This window comes from Dipteris shenzhenensis, chromosome 2 (assembly GCF_047967505.1).
Source record: "Dipteris shenzhenensis isolate YYH24624 ecotype China chromosome 2, Dip_SZ_1.0, whole genome shotgun sequence".
NCBI lineage: Eukaryota > Viridiplantae > Streptophyta > Polypodiopsida > Gleicheniales > Dipteridaceae > Dipteris > Dipteris shenzhenensis.
Genome location: NC_141597.1, coordinates 66,318,220 through 66,339,927, shown reverse-complemented (window position 1 = coordinate 66,339,927; position 21,708 = coordinate 66,318,220). Strand labels below are relative to the sequence as shown.

Sequence of the window (21,708 nt, the reverse complement as noted above, 5' to 3'; positions counted from 1 at the left end):
GGTCAGTGGGTGTATTTACACATTACTAAGCAAAGATTGAAGCATGTGGGCAAGCGATGCCCTAAGATGTCTTTCAGGAGCTTCGGACCATTCCCTATCATTCAAAAGATCAACGATGTCTCAATGAAGTTACGCCTTCCAGACAGTTGGACTATGCACAATGTGTTACATGTGGCTTGGTTGAAGCCATATTTGGGACCTCCTGTTTTAGAGATTTCCAATGAGCAACAACCTGAAGTTCTTGATGAAGCTAAAGTTTTGCAGCCAAAACAGGTCCTTCATAAATTCCAGCATGGGTCAGGACGCAGGATCCACGATTTTTACACCAAAGTCCATAATCGAGGTACCCATGAAGCAGTATGATTAGACGAAGACTTTCTCCAAGAGTTTCCCAAGATAATTGCGGACTACTTGGAAGCAATGAACCTATTGCGAAGTTAGGGAGGGAATGCCACATGCACCCTTGCATTTGGGTGCAAGCTACATCGACAAGTGTGTAATAGTTTCCTAATAGGAGATTTTGTCATATGTTGTGACCCCTTTGTGAGCACTTGTTCAAGGACAGTCTCTCAGCCTTAGATCAGATCAGTCCTTGTTCATTGGTACCCATTGGAGAATAGTAGGGTAGTGTTTCCATCTTAGGTTTAGTGTTAGATTTAGGTCCAGCCTAGGATAGGAGCCCTTCTGGGCCCCCTCAGGGTTGGAACAAGTGAAGGAATGGCAAGGGAAGGGTTGCCTTTGTAGGCTACCCTGCACCCCTCCTTAGGTTGCCATAATCCATTTATGGGGCCTAGGGCTGCCTTTTATGGAGCCAAGGGACCAGCCATTCAACCAGAAAAACCGATTGAAAAGTCGGCCATCTTGGGCTGGTTGGCTCAGCCCTTCCAGCCCTATAAATAGGGGTCCTCCAGGCCCCCATTTCTCATCGAGTTCTGTAGGCCATCTTCTCCCTGTTCTAGTGATGCCCTATGGGCCATGGTATGTGCCTTGTAGGCATAGTTATAGGCACTTAGTGTTTTAGTGCCTTTTATGCCACATAGGACATTTAGTCCTATGTGACACCTAGGACACTTAGTCCTAGGGTCTACCTTCAAGTACTATGTACCTTTCATTTTATAATAATCTAGTTGACGTGACGGTTCACACCTTTCGACTCCTCTACTTGCTCCTTTGCCCATCGCCCCTACAGTGGTATTAGAGCCAAGACCTGCTTCCTGTCCCCAGACCTTAATTGCTCCCTGCGCTCCCTTCCGTATAGTCCACACGAATGTACGGACGTTCGTACAGATATGTACGGATCCCGCGTCAGATCCCGTACGTCTTCTACCAATTGCTCGTTTTATCCGTACGTACTTGCGTTGTACTTGTGCCGTACGTTGTACTTGTTTCGTACAAGTGTCTGCAAAGTACATGCTTCGTACAATCGTTGCTACGCTGTACCTGCGTCATACAACGATACCTGCATCGTACCTACGTTGTACATCTGTACTTACACAGCAGCTGTTCCGTACAAGATACCCGCTCCTTCAGTGGTATTCGGTATAGTGATATTCTGTACAGGTATAGCTGCAGTGCTGACCATACAGCTTGTACCTGCTCCAGGTGTTCCGTACAGTTTTGCACGTGTGAAACTGTCTTCAGGTTCCGTACTTGTTTTGGCATTGGCTGTGAAGCAGGTACTTGGTTCTTGCTTGCTACACCTTTTCTAGGTCTCACTGCAGTCATTTACATATATTTGCAGTGTTGGGGCTTTTGTAGGACATTGGCAATTTTGGGGCTTTCAGTTCTTTTCACCTCCTTTGGTTGCAATTTCTTGCAAGAACATTGGAGTTTTGGGATTTGGTCTGCAATTTCTTGTTTAGATTGCAGTACATTGGGTCAGATTGCAGGACATTGAGTCACATTCGCAAGACATTGGGTCAGATTACAATACATTGGGTCACATTTGCAAAAATCTCAGCAAAAATTGGGGCTTTTCTGTATTTGCCCTCTTTTTGGCCTATTTGCCCTCATTAGATTTGGGGCTTTTGCCAGATTTGCTGTTTTTTGCAGTGAACATTGCCTGACACAGTCACATTTGGGTCAAATTTGCATTTGCCCTTTGATTTGGGCTGGAAATTTGTAGAAGATTTACTTGTAGACATTTGCTGTCATTTTTGGACAGCCAGCTCTTTGCAGTGATAGCCTTGAGGCTTTTGTGTTTACAGGTCTCTTCTTTTCAGGGTATCCCATTTGCAATGGCTAGCAACAATCATGATCTATTTGGCATTCTTCATGAAGATGATAAGTTGGATGGCACCAACTATCCTATGTGGTCTTATCTCATGAAACATATTCTTGTTGCAAGGCATTTTTGGAATATCGTTTCTGGGATTGATCTAAGGCCAGCCAATGCTACAGTGGCTGCCCCTACTGCTGGTTCCTCTGTAGAGGGTACTCCTCCTGATGCCTGTTAGCACCTATGTATTGGGAGTGTAGGGTGACACGTTAGGTGTAGCCCCGGGGCACTTTTTACTCCAACTAGTGGAGGTTTTTTCCCCCGAGCTTGGCAGGCACACTTCCATGTGACCTGTAGGGTGTGCTTAGCAAGCACAACCCTATCCTTGTATATGATGTGACTTTAGTCACATCCATTTTTGATTCCAATCATTTTGCTCTTGCACTTGCTCTTCTCCTGAGTCGTGTCTCTGCTCCAACAAGTGGTATCAGAGCTCAACCTGTGACACGTGCTGTCGCCATCTCCCATCAGCCTATTGCTGCCTTACAAAGTCGTCCTGCTCGTGGAGGATATTGCTTGAGCACTACTCCGTCGCCCATCTCGTTTTTGGAGGTCGCCCTACCTGTGGGGACAGTCGCCAAGCTCTTCGAAGCTGTTACTGTAGCTGCTCCAACCTCTTGTGGAGAGCTGCCTGCACGAGCGCTCTGCTGCCTTGCACCGTCGCCTGAGCCCTCATTACCCTGGTTGTGCTACGCTGAGCCGTATCTGCTTCCTACGCTAAGCCGACACCTGCTCCGTTGGCGACGTCGTCTTGCTGCCTTGAGCCGTCGCTCAGGCCCGTGGCAGACCTGCTGCCTATTAACTGCTCGTGGAGGCCATCGTGGTGCGCCATCACCTGACCCTTGAGCCGACGCCTGAGAGCCACCTGCACGTAACCTGTACGTTGCTGCTGCATCTACCCCCTCCACAACTGCCTACGCCTTTGCACAGGACGGGCTGCCTACCCCTGTGCCTCAACAGGCCGTCGCCTTGTCAGGGAAGTGTCCCCTGTTGATTGAGGAAGCTGCCGCCTGCTACGAGGAGCTATCCATGAGATGCAGAGAAGCCCAGCCCCGTGGACGTGAACCTTTTGGAGGCCGTGGACCTTAACCTTGTGCAAGCCCCCACTTTAGCCCGTGGACTAAACACTGCCTGTGGTAGCCGATGCCTGCTCATGCAAGCCGTTGCTGACCTGCGTTATCGCCCTGCACGTGAACCTCCACAGCCTGCCTTGCACGTGAAGGTGACCTGCGCTACTGGAAGAACTGCTGTGCGCACAGCACGTGCTGTGGGAAAGCTTATCGTGGAGGTCGTCGCCTCATAGCTGCCCTCCGACTAGCTCAGACCCCTGCTTCTGAGCGTTAAGTTTACCTTTCATTTCTCTGTTTTTGGTACGTGCTGGTGTTTTTTTTTGGCCCGTGTGCCTCAGGGTATTGTTTATTTCAGGTACACACAGAAACTGGGTCAGAAATTTTTGGCACATTTCAGGCAGTGTTACATGCAGGAATAGCCTTGAGGCTACCTTAACTCGGGGAGAGCTGGTTGTGCATTCACTGCTTAAGTAATGGCAGAAAGGGATGTTTTTGGATTGCTCTCTGCAGAAGATAAGTTGGATGGCACCAACTATCCTCTCTGGTCGTACATGATGCGACATGTGCTTGTGGCCAAAGGCTTTTGGGGCATTGTGGATGGCACTCAGTTGCGTCCACATGCACCTGCTCCTTCACCCAGTTCAGAGGGTGAGTCATCTCGGATTACAGAGATATCACATGCACCTACTCCAGAGCAGAGTCAATGGGATGGCCGGGATGCCAATGCACATGCCTTGATTGCATTATCTGTTAAAAGAAGCATTATTCCTCACATCCGGTCATGCAAAACAGCAAGGGCAGCTTGGGAAAATTTGGCAAAGTTGTATCAAGTCAGGAATGAAGCCCGTGTGGCATACTTGAAGAGGAAATTGGAGACTCTTCCTATGCTTGATGGTGATTCCATGGATGATTATCTCACGAAGGTAAAGGATTTACGGGAGCAATCAGCATCTGTGGATGAGATTATTTCGGATGCCTCGTTGGTTTCTACAGTGTTGCAGGCCATCCCCGACACGTATCAGAATGTGTCCACTACTATGCGGCTTATGATGAAGGGTAATCCCAATTCAATTACCTTCGATGAGCTTGTTTCTGTACTCTTGCAAGAGGAGCAGTCCAGACATAACAGGACCGTGATGCGTGTGGCTGATCAGGCTTTTATTGCCAGCCAGAAAGGCAAAGGTAAGGCTGCGTTTCAGGGGGGCAGCAAGCCCAAGAAAGATGCAGGCCAGCCATCTGGCAAGTATGAAAAAGAGGGTGATAAACCCAAGAAAAAGGGGAAGTGCAACTATTGCAGGAAGCCAGGACATTACATTAATGAATGTCGCAAGAGGCTTGAGAAGGAAAAGAGCAAAGAGGCCAGCATGGCAGTGACGGATAATGTCCCCAAGTCGGATAACAAAGAGGCTGCAAATTACACTTATACATCCTCCCATGATGAGGAATGGGCTTTTATAGTGGATTTGTTTACATCTTATGCAGCTAGTTCTCATGGAGGCACGGTGACATGTGCCAACAACTCCTCCCATCCTGTGCAAGGAGTGGGAAAGATTGTACTTACCGCAGCAAATGGTGGTGCATTTACACTCTTTGATGTGCTATGGGTGCCCGGCATCAAAAAGAATTTGCTTTTAGTTTCAGCCATTGCCCGTGGTGGCTTAATGGTAAAGTTTTTGGATGACAGATGCACAGTACATGACATTAGTGATGGTGATACAATTGTGGCTTCTGGAACTTTATGCCATGGTCTTTATAGACTTGATCACTATGAGAGTGCTTTGCATGATGCTTTATTCACCACCACCCCAGCACAGCTGGCAAATGCTGAATTATGGCATGCTCGATTTGGCCATCTCAATTTCAGAAGTTTGCTGCGTTTACACAGCCATGAAATGGTGTCCGAGATGCCACACATACGTACTCCAACTCGCCATGTATGCGAGGGATGTATCTTGGGGAAGATGCATCACACACCGATTCCCAAAGATGGGACTGTCAGAGCTGTCCGGAGATTACAGCTTATACATAGTGATGTTTGTGGTCCTATGAGGACTCCATCTATTGGGGGATATCTGTATTTTGTCACTTTCATTGGTGATTTCTCTCGTTTCACGTGGCTCTACCCATTGAAGGAGAAGTCAGAGGTGTTTACAAAATTCAGACATTTTATTACTCAGGCTGAGAATTATGCCTCAGAAAAAGTGGGGACACTTCGCACTGATCGAGGGGGGGAATACATGTCCAAGGAATTTCATGCATATCTTGCAGAGAGAGGCATCATCCATCAGTGTACCACTCCATACACCCCAGAGCAAAATGGGCTGGCTGAAAGGAAAAACAGGTCGGAAATGGAGATGGGTAGATGTATGCTCAAAGGCAAAGGTTTGCCCAACAGGTTCTGGATGGAAGCTCTCATGTGTGCAAATTATGTGCTTAACAGATGTCCCACAAAGGCCTTGCATAATCTCACCCCGTATGAGGCATGGCATGGTAGAAAGCCTTCTGTTGCTCATCTCAGAGTATTTGGTTGCTTGGCCTATGCACATGTGCCACAGCAACATCGTACTAAACTTGATGATAAGGCTCTCAAATGCATTTTCGTGGGGTACAGTGTTGAAAGCAAAGGGTATCGGTTGTATCATCCCTCCAGCAAGAGGGTTATTACAAGCAGAGATGTCATTTTTGCTGAGTATTCCACTCAGCCATTGCTGTCCTGTCAAAAACACAGCCTGATGTCTACTCCAGGGATGTGTTTGAACAAATGCTCCCCATAACAACTGAAGGTCCCTCATTTTCAGAACATTCCAGTTTGATTCCCCATGCTGTTACGCAGGCCGGTACAGCACCTAATCAGCCTATTGTGGCTGAACCACATATGCCTATGGATGAGGCAAATATTGACCAAGCAGTTGATGAGGAAAGGACAGCCATTCAGTCATCCAAACGGGTGCCCAGGTGGCTGATTGAAACATTACGGGACAGCAGGTTACATACTCCTTTACCTGCGAGGACTCGTGCAAAATCTCATCATGCATCTGGGTTGTTTACTGATTATGCCTTTTAGAGCACATGCAGTGATGAAGAACCTCTGACATTTGAGGATGCTGCAGAGGACAGTAATTGGATGGCAGCCATGCATTCAGAATATGATTCTATCATGCAAAATGAAACATGGCACTTGGCTGAATTGCCTCCAGGCAAAAAGGCCATTGGTACTAAGTGGGTTTACAAGATTAAGCGGAAGGCTGATGGTTCAGTAGACCGCTTCAAAGCAAGACTCGTTGCGAAAGGGTATGCTCAGCAAAAGGGTATTGATTTTGATGAAACCTTTGCCCCTACCTCTCGCATGACCACTATCAGATGCATGATTGCCATGGCAGCCCATCATGGATGGCAAGTACATCAGTTGGACATCAAAACAGCGTTCCTACATGGAGACTTGCATGAGGAGGTTTATGTTACAGAGCCTCGTGGATTTGTGCAGGATGAACAGGAACACTTGGTGTGCAGGCTTCACAAAGCTCTGTATGGCCTTAAGCAGGCACCTAGAGCTTGGTATGAGAAGATACACACATATTTGGTTGCCCAGGGATTCAGCAACAGTCCAACTGAGAGTACCCTCTATGTTAAGAGGACTCAGGATGTTTTTTTGGTCATTGTTTTATATGTTGATGACATGCTGCTCACAGGTCCCAATGAGCAAAATATTGCAGCCTTTAAGGCTGAATTACATTCTTTATTTGAGATGAGTGATTTGGGCCCTTTGCATTTTTATTTGGGCATTCAGTTTATACAGCGGGATGATGGTATTGTTCTGATACAAACTAAGTACATCCAGAAGTTGCTTCAGCGGTTCTCTTTCCAAGATTGCAAGCCAGTTGCAACTCCTGTGGAGCCTAGGATGAAATTCAGCATTGAAGATTCTGGGGATGCCTTTGATCAGACATTGTACGAGCAGGCTGTGGGCTGTTTGATTTATTTATGCAATACACGGCAAGATATTTGCACGGTACTATGCACCTTGGTTTATTCTTTCCAAAGGGGGCTGATCCACAACTGCATGCTTTCTGCGACTCCGATTGGTTTATGCTTTGACACAAGAGTGTCCACTTCAGGTTTTTGCTTCTACTTTGGTCAGTCATGCATCTCTTGGTTAAGTAAGAAGCAACCCTCCGTGGCCACTTCCACTTGTGAAGTTGAGTACAGGGCAGCTTTCATAACCACCATTGAGTGTGTTTGGCTCAAGCGATTATTTGCTGATTTGGGTATGAGACAGGAGTCTGCTACCTCTATTTTTACAGACAGCCAGAGTGCTTTGGCGGTTGCGAAGAATCCCGTCTTCCATGCTCGCACAAAGCATATTGAGGTCCATTATCATTATGTTAGAGAGAGATTGTCTGCCTCAGAGATCAGCATGATCTATGTGCCTACACATGACAATGTGGCAGATATATTCACCAAAGCATTGTCTCGTGAAAAGTTCGAAGGCTCTCGCAAGCTTCTGAACTTACTTCCTTTTGGTGATTGATATTACATTTGCCTTGTACATTGTCACCACTCCACTCCAGGGGGGTTTGTTAGCACCTATGTATTGGGAGCGTAGGGTGACACGTTAGGTGTAGCCCCGGGGCACTTTTTACTCCAACTAGTGGAGGTTTTTTCCCCCGAGCTTGGCAGGCACACTTCCATGTGACCTGCAGGGTGTGCTTAGCAAGCACAACCCTATCCTTGTATATGACGTGAATTTAGTCACATCCATTTTTGATTCCAATCATTTTGCTCTTGCACTTGCTCTTCTCCTGAGTCTTGTCTCTGCTCCAACAATGCCTTATCTTGTAGCACCCTTGCTGCTGCTCCTCCAACTGAGGAACAATCAAGATGGGATGCAAGAGATGCAAATGCACATTCCTTTATTGCTTTATCATGTAAGAGAATCATTATTCCACACATCCGGTCTTGCAGGACAGCAAAAGGATGCTTGGGATAAATTGGCCTCTCTTTATCAGATTCGCAATGAGGCACGTGTTGCATATTTAAGAAGGCAATTGCAAGAAGTCAGTATGAATGAAGGTGACTCTATGGATGCATACTTGACAAAGGTCAAGGACCCTCATGGAACAACTCGCCAATATTGATGAGGTGGTGCCAAATTCTCAGCTTGTCAATACCACATTGAATGGACTGCTAGATACATATCAAGGGTTTGCTACAACCCTTTGATTAGTGGCCATGGGTAATCTAGACCATTACTCTTTTGATCAGCTAGTCACTTTGCTTTTGCAGGAAGAGCAAAGTTGAGCTAATAGAGACAAGCTATTATTCCTGATCATGCATTTGCTTCACAGCAGACAGGAAGAGGCAAGGCTTCCAAGCCTATGGGCAAGCCTAAATATGGGCCTAATAGTGGCAATTCCTCCAGTGCATCTAAAAATACAGCAGATAAGCGAAAGAAGAAAAGATGCAACTATTATCGCAAGCCTGGGCATGAAATTTCAGAATGTAGGAAGCGCATTGCTTCGGAGAAAAAGAAAGCAGGATTGACAGTTAATGCCTCACATGCAATTGAATCCCACGAGCCAGCAGATGCCTCACATGCACATGCTCTCCAGGATGATTGGGCATGGGCTGTCCATTGCTCCTTTGATCCCTCCCAAGTTGATGCATTCTTTACTGCTTATGATGCTCAGTCTTGGTATTTTGATAGTGGTGCTTCCAAGCACGTCACATCTTGCAGACAGTTGTTTCATTCCTTAGCTAATGCACCTCGTGGGGGAACTGTCACATGTGCTAATAATGCCTCCTATGCTGTAAAAGGAATTGGAGATGTGCAGCTCAGATCCATTTCAAGCCATCCTGTCACTCTGACTAATGTTCTCTTCGTGCCTGGAATAGAAGTCAACTTGATTTCAATTTCAGCAATTGCCACTTCAGGTTTTAGAGTGATTTTTGATGGATACAGATGCCTAGTATATGATCTTTGTGATGACAATGCCATAGTTCTCACTGGCATTTTGAAAAAGGGGCTTTATCACCTTGATGATCACTCAGCTACACTCTCTATTGAAGCATTTGCTATTTCAGATTCACAGCTTGCTGAAACTCATCTTTGGCATGAGAGAATGGGTCATCTCAATTATAGAGCTCTTGCCAAGTTACATTCACAGGACATGGCAAATTATGTACCTCAAATTCACACAGTTTCCAAACATGTGTGTGAGGGTTGTCTTTTGGGTAAGATGCATCGGTTTCCTTTTCAAAAGAATTGTCCAAAACTCTCACAAAGGAAATTGCAGCTAGTGCACAGTGATGTCTGTGGCCCAATGAGGACAAATGCCATTGGGGGGTACAAATATTTCATGACACTCATTGATGACTTCACAAGATATTGCTGGGTATATGCTTTAAAAGCCAAATATGAAGTGTTCTCATGCTTTCAGAGGTGGTTGAATATGGCTGAGAATGAATCAGGATGCAAGCTTGTCAATCTCAACACAGATAGGGGGGGAGAGTATATGTCAAAGGAGTTAGATGCATTTTTGTCTTCATGGGGCATTGTTCACTCATGCACTACTCACACTCCTCAGCATAATCCTGTTCCTGAAAGGAAGAACAGGTCCACTATGGAGATGGCCAGATGCATGCTTAAGGCCAAGTCCTTGCCCAATAAATTTTGGCTTGATGCAGTGATGTGTGCCAACTATGTGCTGAATAGATCACCTACAAGGGCATTGAAGACTGTTACACCTTATGAAGCATGGAAAGGCACGAAGCCTTCATTTTCACACATGAGAGTTTTTGGGTCTCTTGCATATGTTCATGTACCATCTCAGCTGAGACATAAGCTTGATGACAAGGCAATCAAATGTATATTTATTGGTTACAGCCAGGAGAGCAGAGGGTATAGGTTATACCAACCAAATATCGGGAATATTATTGTCAGTAGAGATGTAATCTTTGCTGAATATTCAGCTTCTCCTCTTGTGGACTGCAAAGCTAAGCCAGAAGTTGACATGTTTGATGCCTTTGACTCTTGGTTACCTCTGCCTTCCTCAGAGGGGGACTTTGACCAGCAACATGAGCCTCCTGCAAGCCCTCCAACAAGCAATGATCAGCCAGTACCCCATGCTGATTTGCAGGTTTCTCTTCTACCATAAAATGATCCCACTATTCATGATGCAGTGATTGAAGAAAGAGCTGTCAATAAATAGCAAAGGCAAGCTCCCAGATGGCTTCTTGATACATTGAGGGACAGCAAACAAGATCAACCTTTTGCTGCCCAGACAAGATCAGGGAATAGACAGATGCATGGTCACTTTCTTGAGTTTGCACTCCTTGCTGCAACTTGCAATGAAGAGCCTTTGTGCCATAAAGATGCTTTTGATAGCAAAGAGTGGATGGATGCAATGAGAGCTGAGTTACAATCCATTGCCAAAAATGACACATGGGAATTAGTAGATCTCCCTCCCGGCAAGCATGCCATTGGTACCTGGTGGGTCTACAAATTAAAAAGGAAATCTGATGGCAGTATAGATCGACACAAAGCCCGTCTTGTTGCAAAAGGGTATGCCCAACAACAAGGCATTGACTTTGAGGAGACCTTTGCCCCTACATCCAGGATTACCACTATTAGATGTGTCATTGCCATTGCAGCGCATCACCATTGGTAAGTGCACCAGCTTGACATCAAGACTGCTTTTCTTCATGGGGATCTGCAAGAAGAAGTTTATGTGACACAACCTCCTGGCTTTGAGATTGTTAATTCTGAAAACAAGGTATGCTAGCTTAGAAAAGCCCTTTATGGTTTGAAGCAGGCACCCAGGGCATGGTATGCCAAAATTCATGCACACTTACTATCCCCTGGTTTTCAGAATAGCCTCACAGAGCCCACTCTTTATGTCCGTGGGAGTGGATCTGATTTTTTAGTGCTGATTTTATATGTGGATGATATGCTAATCACAGGCCCAGATACTCAGCATATTGCAGCTTTCAAGGCTGATTTGCAGCAGGCTTTTGAAATGTCAGACATGGGACAACTATACCATTATTTGGGCATTCAGTTTGCTCATGTTGAGGGGGGTATCATGATGTCACGGTCCAAGTATATTGGATAGCTCCTTGATCGTTTTCAGTTCGAGTATTGCAAGCCAATCTCTACTCCAGTGGACCCTGGCTTCAAATTTTCAGCTCCTGATGGGAGCCCACCATGTGATATCACCCTTTACCAGCAGGCTGTTGGATGTCTCATTTACTTATGTCACACCAGACCTGACTTACAGTATGCAGTATCTCAGCTCAGCAGGTTCATGCACATGCCCAGTTCACAGCATTAGCAGGCAGTGAAGAGAGTCTTTAGATATCTGAGAGGCACTCAGGATTTATCCCTCTTCTATGGTGATCAGGGTTCACTTACCATGCATGCTTACACGGATAGTGATGATTGGGCAGGTTGTACCGACACCAGAGTGTCACATACCGGCAATTGTTTTTTGCTTGGCAGTTCATGTATCTCTTGGCTCAGCAAGAAGTAACCAATAGTTGCCACATCTAGCTGTGAGGCTGAGTATAGGGTAGCCTTCACTGCTATAGTAGAGTGTGTCAGTTACTTACAGACCTTGGTATTTGCCTTGGCCATTGTGCGTAATCCAGTGTTTCATGCGTGTACCAAGCACATTGAAGTTCACTATCATTATGTTCGAGAGCGGTTGTTAGCAGGAGACATAGAGTTGTCCTACCTTCCCACAGAGGACAACATAGCAGATATGTTTACAAAGGCACTTCCTCGTCCAAAGTTCGAAGTTTTCAGACAGGCTTTACACTTGGTTCCCTTTGTTACATGATCTGACATGCCTTGTACATTCATAGGTGGCTATATCCTTTTGGATGAACCTGTGCCACCATGACCAGAAAATACCAGGTATTCTGAGACGTTTCCAGAATACTTCAGCCCATACCATGGAGGGGGTTTTGTAGGCCATCTTCTCCCTGTTCTAGTGATGCCCTATGGGTCACCTTGTAGGCATAGTTATAGGCACTTAGTGTTTTAGTGCCTTTTATGCCACATAGGACATTTAGTCCTTTGTGACACCTAGGACACTTAGTCCTAGAGTCTACCTTCAAGTACTATGTACCTTTCATTTTATAATAATCTAGTTGACGTGACAGTTCACACCTTTCGACTCCTGTACTTGCTCCTTTGCCCATCGCCCCTACAAGTTCCACCACTCCTTCAGCCTCCTACAGCTCCTCTCCAGCCCCCTTTGAACAGCCTGACACTCACCCACAATGGCCCTCTGACCAGCCTCAGCCTTTGGCATCAGCCCAGCCCTCTAGGAGGAGTTCACGCAGCGCATCAGACGGGGAGTCGGGACAGCAAACGGAGTAAGGTTTTGATGGAATTAATTGCACTGAAGAACAATTTTAATCAGTTTGAGGCTAGGAAAGTCATCGTAAAATCCTAAAGCTTAGAAATTCAGGTCCCCGTGACAGACCGCCGTCTTGAAACATAGCAAACGTCCTCTTTTGCTGGTTCCACAACAGCAAGTACAAAAATTAGAAAAATCAAGTACTGAGTGGCAGGCTTTGCCAATATTACAGGTACCTGTTCAGATATGTACTTGAACCAGAAAAATATATACAACATATGGCTCGAGATAACGAGCCATACTATAGTGACTAGTACATTGATCCAGAAATTTCATGGCAGATATAGTGTTAGCAAGCGGTACCTTGGGGGAGACATGCAGTGTCACCAAGCGATCTCTAGATATTAGGAGCGGTTCGAACCGAGGGAGTGGAGAAGGTGCTATTCCCCTCTTGAGCATCAGGCAATGCTCCAGAGGTATGCTTTGCTGAGCTTGAATGAGCCCGAACCGAAGTCGGCTCAAGCTGAAATGCCTCCTGGTAGAGCTGCAACAACTGAGGGGAATCTGCCAGTTCACCATCCTGCATCCACTTCGCATTTATTGCTGGATAATTTCTGAATTTAACCAGATAGTGGCGGATAACTCTACCTCTTACCTTTCGTTCCTTGTGTGGCAGAATCTGTTCTGGAATCAAGATTTCATCCAATTCTTAAACTTCAGGCTCTTCTTCACGAGGCATATCTTTTGGTACATCTCCGTGAAACGGTTTCAAAAGACTCACATGGAATGCATTGTGAATCTTCCAATGACGTGGTAGCTTCAGCCCGTAAGCTACATCATTTATCTTTTTCAAAATCTGAAAGGGACCATAATATCTCATAGCAAGCTTAACATACAACCCCACCCTGGCCCACTTTGTATCCGGCCCCCGGCATGGACTGCCATACATCCCTGTTGGGCGGACCAAGGAGTCAAAAAGCAACCCTTTGGTCCGTGGATCCTGAAAGTGAGAGCGGAAGCACTCCCTCTCTAGTCTAGCCAATGAAGCATATCCTCTGCTCAGACGTGCATGCATCGCAGGTCTCATAGTGAAGATGGGTCTGGAAAAGACGACCCCAAGATAAGTGTGTGATGAAAGTATCTCAACAGGGGACCCATCAAATGCGAACTGCTCCTCGCGCATGACGGCTCGAGATGTGTTGAAGATCATAACCTTGGTTTTACCCAAGTTGACCTTCAAATCATGAGACTCACAGAAGGACCGTAGTGCGTCAAGGTGTCTCTGGAGCTTCTCTGCTGAGGAAGACAAGAGAGCCACGTCATCTGCGTAAAGCAATATTTGGATCAGCTTGCCCGCGAGAGAGCAACCGACCCCTTCCTGTGTCTGCATCACTGTCTCGAGCTCGTCAATGTAGAGGCCAATTAAGGTAGGTGATAAACTATTATAAACCAATGATTTTATTCACCGGGCGGGTTTAGGACAACCACATGAGCATGAGACAACCTAGCTTTGAACACCCTTGTTTGACCGCGACAGTGCTCATGATCTCGTTTGTCCATCGAGATCCTGTCCGGACTTTGCCTGAAACTCGCTCATAAAGTGCCATGACAGCCCATATGATCTCCCGGTCGTAACCCAAATCCTGTAGGCGTTGTATGAGGTGGACTCTCGGAACGGTATCAAATGCCTTGCGGAAATCCACAAAGCAACAATAAACCCTCTGCTTCCGTGCCCTCGCCTCCTCAATGATAGATTTGAGTGCGAAATGTGGTCCATGGTCCCATGATCCTGCCTGAAACCGACCTGTCCCGTTGCTCTGAGTCCTCGACACTCCGCAAATCTGCTGACCTTAGAATTAAGTACTGATGCATAGATCCTCGACAGGACATGTCCAATCATAATGGTCCTGTAGTTCTCCGAGCTCATGGGATCCCTGCCTTGTGAATGGGTGAGATAGTGTTAATGGTCCAGGTGCGTGGGAACCCCAAGCAAATTGCTTCATTAAATAGCTTTGCTAAGATCGGGGCTAGGAGGTTAATCCCATATGCAATGAACTCAGTGCATAGTCCCTCATGATCCTTCGCTTGGCCATTATGAAGTTTCATTACGACACCCTTTAACCCCCCCCCCCCCCCCCCAGTGAAGAGGGTGCAGGATGTGGGGTGTGGCATATGTGATAGGTTAGGGATTGGCTGATTTGGGATATCATAGAGACAGTTATAGTGGGGAAGGTACACACCTTCATGCTCATGTGCGTGCTGGTAAGCAGGGGAGCTGGGGGGCAGGGGACATGGTTTAGCAGGGTTATAATTTGCAAAGGACAGGCTGAAGGTACCTTTGCTTTGTGGGTTGTTTGGGGGGTTGATGCAAGGAAGTGACACGTATTGGATTTGAGAATTTCTGTTCAGTAAAACTTTTGGAATATGGTCCATGCTTTATCCGTGCTCTCATTTGGATTAAGGCTGTGTATCACCTATATAGAATGCAGTCATGCAGAATATATGGCTAATCTCCTGAAAACAGTAGGGGTTCCCCTTTGGCATGCCAGGTGGTATGTAAGACATATTTAAGGTATCAGAATAAGTGAAAGCTATGAAGCTAACTACCTTATGAGCTAGTTTTGAGTAAGGAAGTCATGTCATGTGACACTAAATGTATTGATGACATTGTCCCACAAGAAACTCACATTTATGCCCATTTTTGAAGGCATGCAGAATACTTGATTGTAGTAAGCAGAGCATATGGATGAGATATAAAAGGAAGTGGCCGAGTTAGGCTTTCATTCTGCAATTGGCTGTTTGCAATTTCTACATATGCACAATGAATACTCTCCACTTTACCACCCCTCGTTCTGAGTGCCCAAAAATAAAAAGTTTTCCCTGCATCCCCCTTTTCTTTCATCTCCCACCTATTTCCTAATAGTGTGATTCCGTGGAAATGCAGGATGATATGAATTGTGCAGAGGACTATGTGAAGTTCTTGTGCAAATGGTTGCTTGAACATTGTCTAGATGACATGGAGTTCATGACAGAAAGGTTTGATAAAACAGCTCTTGCTCGTCTTCGCCTTGTAGCAACATCACCCTTTGCACGCATTTCGTATACTGAGGCGATTGAAATCCTTGAGAAGGTGTGCATGTTTCCCATGATTCCATAATTTTTTGCACTTCAATGCCAATGTGGAGCTCTGATGGGAATGGGAGGAAACGATCCAACATATGAGTCTTAATTTGAGCTCTTTATTGGTTGTGTTTCATTGTAAATTACAACTGCGTTAACGACTCCTTTTTAAAGCATTGCAAACTTTCAAAGGAGTCTGAACAGAAGGCTTCAGCCTTACAAATGTAACACAATTAAGCAACTCTTACAAATTAAAGAGGAAGTTTGGAGAGTTATGACATTTCTTGTACCTTGGTCACATTGTGGTCTAATTGTTGGTCTACCAGGAGTTGTTCCCCTTCCTTGTAATCATCTAATGCTTAGGCTACTGCTTCTTGCGAGGACATTTTCAGTTCTATTCTATGTTCTGCCCTCAGCCTCAGCCTCAGTATGCCCCTCCAGTCCGAGCCCTTCTATATAGTGCCTCTTTATTCCCCACAGATTTCTACCTTCCTGTCCCCTCTTCCCCTCAGCCAGCCTCCTTTCTTGCCTACCACCGGGCTTACCTCAGCCCCCCCTCAGATATCTCCTCTTCCCCCCCAGCTTTCTGCCCTGCCCTTCTGCCTCTCTGCCTCTATCCCCTATACCCCTTACCAAACCTACTTTCGTGACCTCCCTACCCATGTCCAGATTGTCTTCCTCTCACACCGAGCCTTCTGCTCCCTTCCTCTACACCTACCAGCCACAAGCACCTTTTGGAGCAGATTCTCATGGAGATGTACCATCTCCCCGTGCGAGAGCATGGATGAGGATCTCTTTGTAGGTAGAGCAGAGATGCGCGCTTCTATAGCAGTGGAATGTAGTGGGCAGTAATCTGAGAGGGGCGTGTCTTGACAAGGCCCGAAGAGACATCCAGTGGGGACATGGCCTATGAGACTCAGATGGCTGAGACCCCGAATTGCACTGTTTGGAACTGTAATGTTACCTTATGGTTATACCTAGGGAACTTTTTGGAGATATTGTCATTCCCAAGACGAGACATTGTTTTTACCCAGACATCCATTAAAGTGCAGAGCGCCTTTTGTCCCTATTTTGTGGCTACACATGGGAAGTCGATATATCGTGATGAGACTAGAGAGACCAAGTAAGTTCGTGAAAGGGGAGGAGTGACAATTTAATATAGACTGTCTCTCATGGGGATGATCTCATCGAGAGGTGTGACACACATGCTAGCTTTCTTTGGATTCAGGTTTGACACATCTCTCAACATGATCTTTTCATTGTAGTGCTTTCCTTTTGAGGCCTCACATTTGACTAGGGATCTGTGTGAGGAGGCTGAGATCTCGCTGTATGTAGTCTTCTATCCCCACATCATGGATTTTTTGAGCCGTGGAGAAGTCCTTAACACAAGGAATGCTGCTTGATAGGTACCATTCATCGACTTTTAGGATGATTCTATTTTGCTATTTGAGATGATGCATGGGTATTGTAATATGTTACGCTCAAGTTGAGGTAACATGACCTCGGAAGGGTCAGTGGACGTTTTCCTTTAATGGATCAATGTTTGTATTATATTTATTTGGGCTTCATGTAAATGGTCAAAAGGATTAATGTCAAGGTCCTTGATGAGGGTGACGAGGCACTGACTAGATGGGTCTAAGGCTGTGGGTCTTAAATGCATTAAATGTGCAATGTGTCTAGGGGCAAGTGAATAAATGGGTATCCCAAGAGAGGGGTATATGGTGCATTTAAGAGGTACCCTAGAATGACGACATGTGGCAGGCTTGATCCATCTAGGGATTTGTGGGCTCTGTAGTGGTTATTATTGAAAAAACTCTGTTGTTCATGTTACGTAGAGGTTGGCTAGGAGGATAATCTGTGTGTCTGCACCCGTGATTGACATTGATTTTACTATACTAGGAATCTGTTGTATGTTCCTTGACGTTACATTTGGTATCAGAGTGCTGGTTATCGGAAAGGAGGGATGAAGGTGGACGAACGTTGTGTGGAAGCAGGCTACGTTAAATTTTGATAGCGAGGCTGTTGCTCAGCTTTTATTGTCTGACCTTCGCGAGCTACTACTATGGGAGCAAGTCGAGGTTTATTACAGGCCTTTCACTTACGTGGACTACGTCGTCAGAGTTATCTGATGCGCTGGCTTCGTGGTCTGCAGCCGTAGAGCATGGACGACGAGTAGAGACAAGCGGGGGATTTGTGATGTCTATGAGTTTCTTCGCAGAAGCCCCCACGCCCAAAGCTAGGCATACGATCGGCACTGATCGTGGAGGTGACGGGTGATTTCATGTTGGGACCAGATTCTGAGTCGTTCTAATCTGGAGATCTGTTCCTGTTGTAAACCACGTCCATCTGCAGATATTGATTTGCTACTTTAGCCTTGTCGATGGTCTTCCTTGATTAAGAAATTTCCGTTGATCATTGACAGAATCCCATTTTTTCCGTCCGTATATTGACGGAACTGGACGGAAAACCAGTTTGAAGGTGCTTTTGAGTGGATTTGAATATATCGAGGTGGCATGGTGTCGAATAGAGGCAATCAAGGGCATGAACACTTAAGTTTGGACTAGGGAGCTTTCTATTTCTTCATGCCTTGGAGTTGTTTGAGTTTTAAAATTTTATTGTGGGGTTGGTTATCTCCCGTTGCTAAAGATTGCAGATATTTCCCTAGTATAGGAAAAGCGTGTTTGTTTCAATTGCGAAGTTGTAGTTGTCTGGATTGCAAGCATTCACGAGCATAAGGAAATTGTGACAATTTGCATGTAAGTTAATATAGTTTGTGGGAAAAAAAAAAAAAAAACCCCCAATCGACTTAAATGGAAGTTGAAGATGAAGCTTCTAGGGTGGAGTCCGGACGACCCCACAGGTGTCGCGCCCAGGAGGCCATACACTGTCTGGTAGAATTGCATTATTGGAGGATTCCTTGCAACAGATTTTAGCTCAACAATTGCAAGCAAATGTAGGGCAATCTGAGCTCAGAAAAATGGTTCATAGTATGTCTACTAGACCATCTCATGAAGAGGAAGGTAAAGCTCCAATGGAGCCTAAAACCAGTGTTCAACCTACTTGTACTTCACCCTAGAGGTCCTTGGGTATTATTTCACGCTGGATTATACCACCACATCAGAGAATCTTAAATGTAACATACCTTAGTGTCCCATACCACCAAAGTATACTGCAAATAAAAAACTCGATGGACAATATGAGTAAATCAGGTAGCCAATCCCTCTTCTACTCAGATGATCCCAGATTAAGTCAGGGTGGCAAATCTGTTCTCAATCCTTTTCTTAATGTGATTATATCACCCCCTTGTGTTACAATACCCCAACCAATAGGTCAAAGAAGAAAACCTAGTAGGTAGCATCCCTAACAACTCTTGAATCTTGACTATCCATGACCTCGGGCTAAAAGAGTGAGAATCAGAATGACCCCGCCTTTGGACATGATTCAAAGAAAGTATCCAACAAGACTCATCCTGGTCTAATCAATAAGAACCTTCATATGTCCAAACGGTAACTCGAAGAAACGCCATAACTCACAATCACATCGAAATCAAAACTTCAAATAGAAACCAAACAGGAATCTATGCACCAAGATTCGAGAAAGGGAAATTCAATTGCCTTTGTTAAATCCGGGCTAATATGTAACAAATACACGGGCACCATCAATGTACCATATATCTAAAAAACTTCAAGATATATGGAACAAAAGTACACGTTATATAATTTGAACCCATCAAATTATAGATGCCACTAGTTACAAATCATAACCAAATTAACCAAAACCTGGTCAATTTAATAACAAGACAGTTTCCCCGACACCACGGCCTCCCTTGTCAAGTAGAGCCCTATCCTACTAGGCCCTCATGTCGTCTACCTCCTTCCTTGGTACCATGGCTTCATAGTCGAGGACATGGATTCGACTCATCACGTGCCACGATTCCCAGTGACGCTTGGGGCTTTCGAAGGAGTACAGATCTATTCTTCCTTCCATAGGGAATTGTTTTGGACAGTTCTAGCATCTTCGCCATAGACAACGGCTTCAGTAGTGCCAGACGATGGGGTGCCAGACGAGGGGGTATCGCAGAGCATACAGAGTCCCTCCTAGAGGAGATCCTCCTAGAGACCTTAGATGGAGGCGAGTTCAGACAACGTGTGAAGATCTTTGGCTTGCCCGGGCAGTGTCTTCGGTGTAGACAGATGGATCACCTGGCACGGGATTGTTTGGTAGGTAGGGCCCCTCACCAGAGACAAGAGCATAGGGAGCTCAGAGCCGTTTGTCGGCCACGCCCTAGCAGGTGAGGCAGCAGCAGACTCAGACACCTTGGGTTGAGCCCTCCCAAGGTACTTGGACCAAGGTGGAGAAAAAGAAGCCCTCCAAATCAGCTCGGAAAAACAAAAGGAGAGTCAGACTTAACGAGTGCAAGAAGGCGCAAACTTCTTCTTCCCAGAACACAGGGAAGGGAAAGGGGAAGGTGCCAGCGGAGTCCCTGGACCGAACACAGATGGAGGAGGAGAAGATCTTTTTCGATCTCCTCTTGAACCCGTAGGTGACAGCATAGCAGAGTACCAAGGTTCCCGTTCAGCGGGAGTCTGGAACCCCAGCAAAGTCGGCTCTAGAGGTCCCTTCGCCTGCCCCGCCCCCTCCTTCCGATGTGGCCCCCCCGACATGTGTGTGTGAAATCAAATCATGTGCTATCTGTCCACTGATCAGTTGGCAATGCCTCTGAACACTCTGAAATCTGCTCATTGAACTGATGAATGCCAGGTTTCATGTAATGTGATGATGTGAGCATAGGGACTGACTCCGAGTAGGAACTAGTCAGGAATTTTGGGCATGGCTTAGATTGGCAACTAGGAGAAATTCAAAGCGTCTCCTCTATGGTGATCTAGTCTACTTTGATCTAGATCTATACCAACCGTCGATCGATGAAACTTTTCTTTGGTTCTTTTTATGTGATGGGTCAGATGCGTTGATGTAGAGGCTAATGTGCGTGTAGGAAGTGGATTTGTCAGCGAGGCTCAAAAGTGAGTGATACTTGTGCCAAAATGTGCGCATGATGTGATGAGTACGTAGAGCACAAAAAATCGAGCGATTTTTCTTTTTGGAGCACTCTCAAATTCTTCCTTGATTAAGAGATACGACTTGATCTAGGTGGAGGGGCAAAACAAGATGCAAAGTGCTCAATGATGATGTGGCACTCATGGTCACATGCAGGGATGTGCCAGTGGAGCAGTGATGATGTGGCAACTGGGTGCACATGCAGTGACTATGTGTGCCCGCAGGAAGTAACTGTGTCTGAAAGGAGACTGTGCTGACTAGGCAGCTGAGGTGGACAGTCCACATGGCAGTTTGACTGGTTAAAGGATGATGTGGCACTTTGATCGATCACTGTTAACTGGGATGATGATGTGTCAGTCGTGATGATGTGGTAGATGATTTGTATGATGACATGGCACTTGCTGAGGTATCGGTGACACGTGGCATATGACGTGGTAGTGCAGACTAGGATGTTGATGTGGCAGTTGACTATTCCTTCACTTGACCAATGTTGACCTTGGGTTCGGTTGACCTGACTAGGGTTAACCCTTATCTACACGTGGCATAAGGCTGACCAAGCCTGGGTGAGGTTAGATGTATGCCACATAGCAGTGTGTGAACCAACCTTTGATTGGAGATAAGGTGACGTGGCACACATGCCACGTGTTAGAAGCTAGGGAGAGCTTGAGATAGACGGAGATGTGATAGAATCAACAAGATTCCGTTCGACTCTCTTTACTGCTCTGGATGGCGATGGAGCTCGAGTTGATGGAGCTTTGCATGCAGTCGGGAGGTGCCAGCAGCCTTTCCAGTTTGGATTTGGACGTGCTCGTTGTCGGTTGAT

General features: G+C 45.8%; 1 protein-coding gene across 5 annotated transcripts in view; it reads left to right on the top strand.

The window, feature by feature from the left end:
* The window catches only part of LOC147905201 (asparagine--tRNA ligase, cytoplasmic 1-like), a 98,671-nt gene that overhangs the window by 48,181 nt on the left and 28,782 nt on the right, over window positions 1-21,708 (top strand). For 4 of the 5 annotated variants that reach the window (XM_087391028.1, XM_087391036.1, XM_087391032.1 and 1 more), the window contains one exon: window positions 15,655-15,840. The exons of the other annotated variant lie outside the window; for it this stretch is intronic. In XM_087391028.1, the coding sequence (XP_087247154.1) occupies window positions 15,655-15,840 (186 nt within the window). The remainder of the gene's footprint in view (window positions 1-15,654; window positions 15,841-21,708) is intronic. 5 annotated transcript variants of the gene reach the window in all.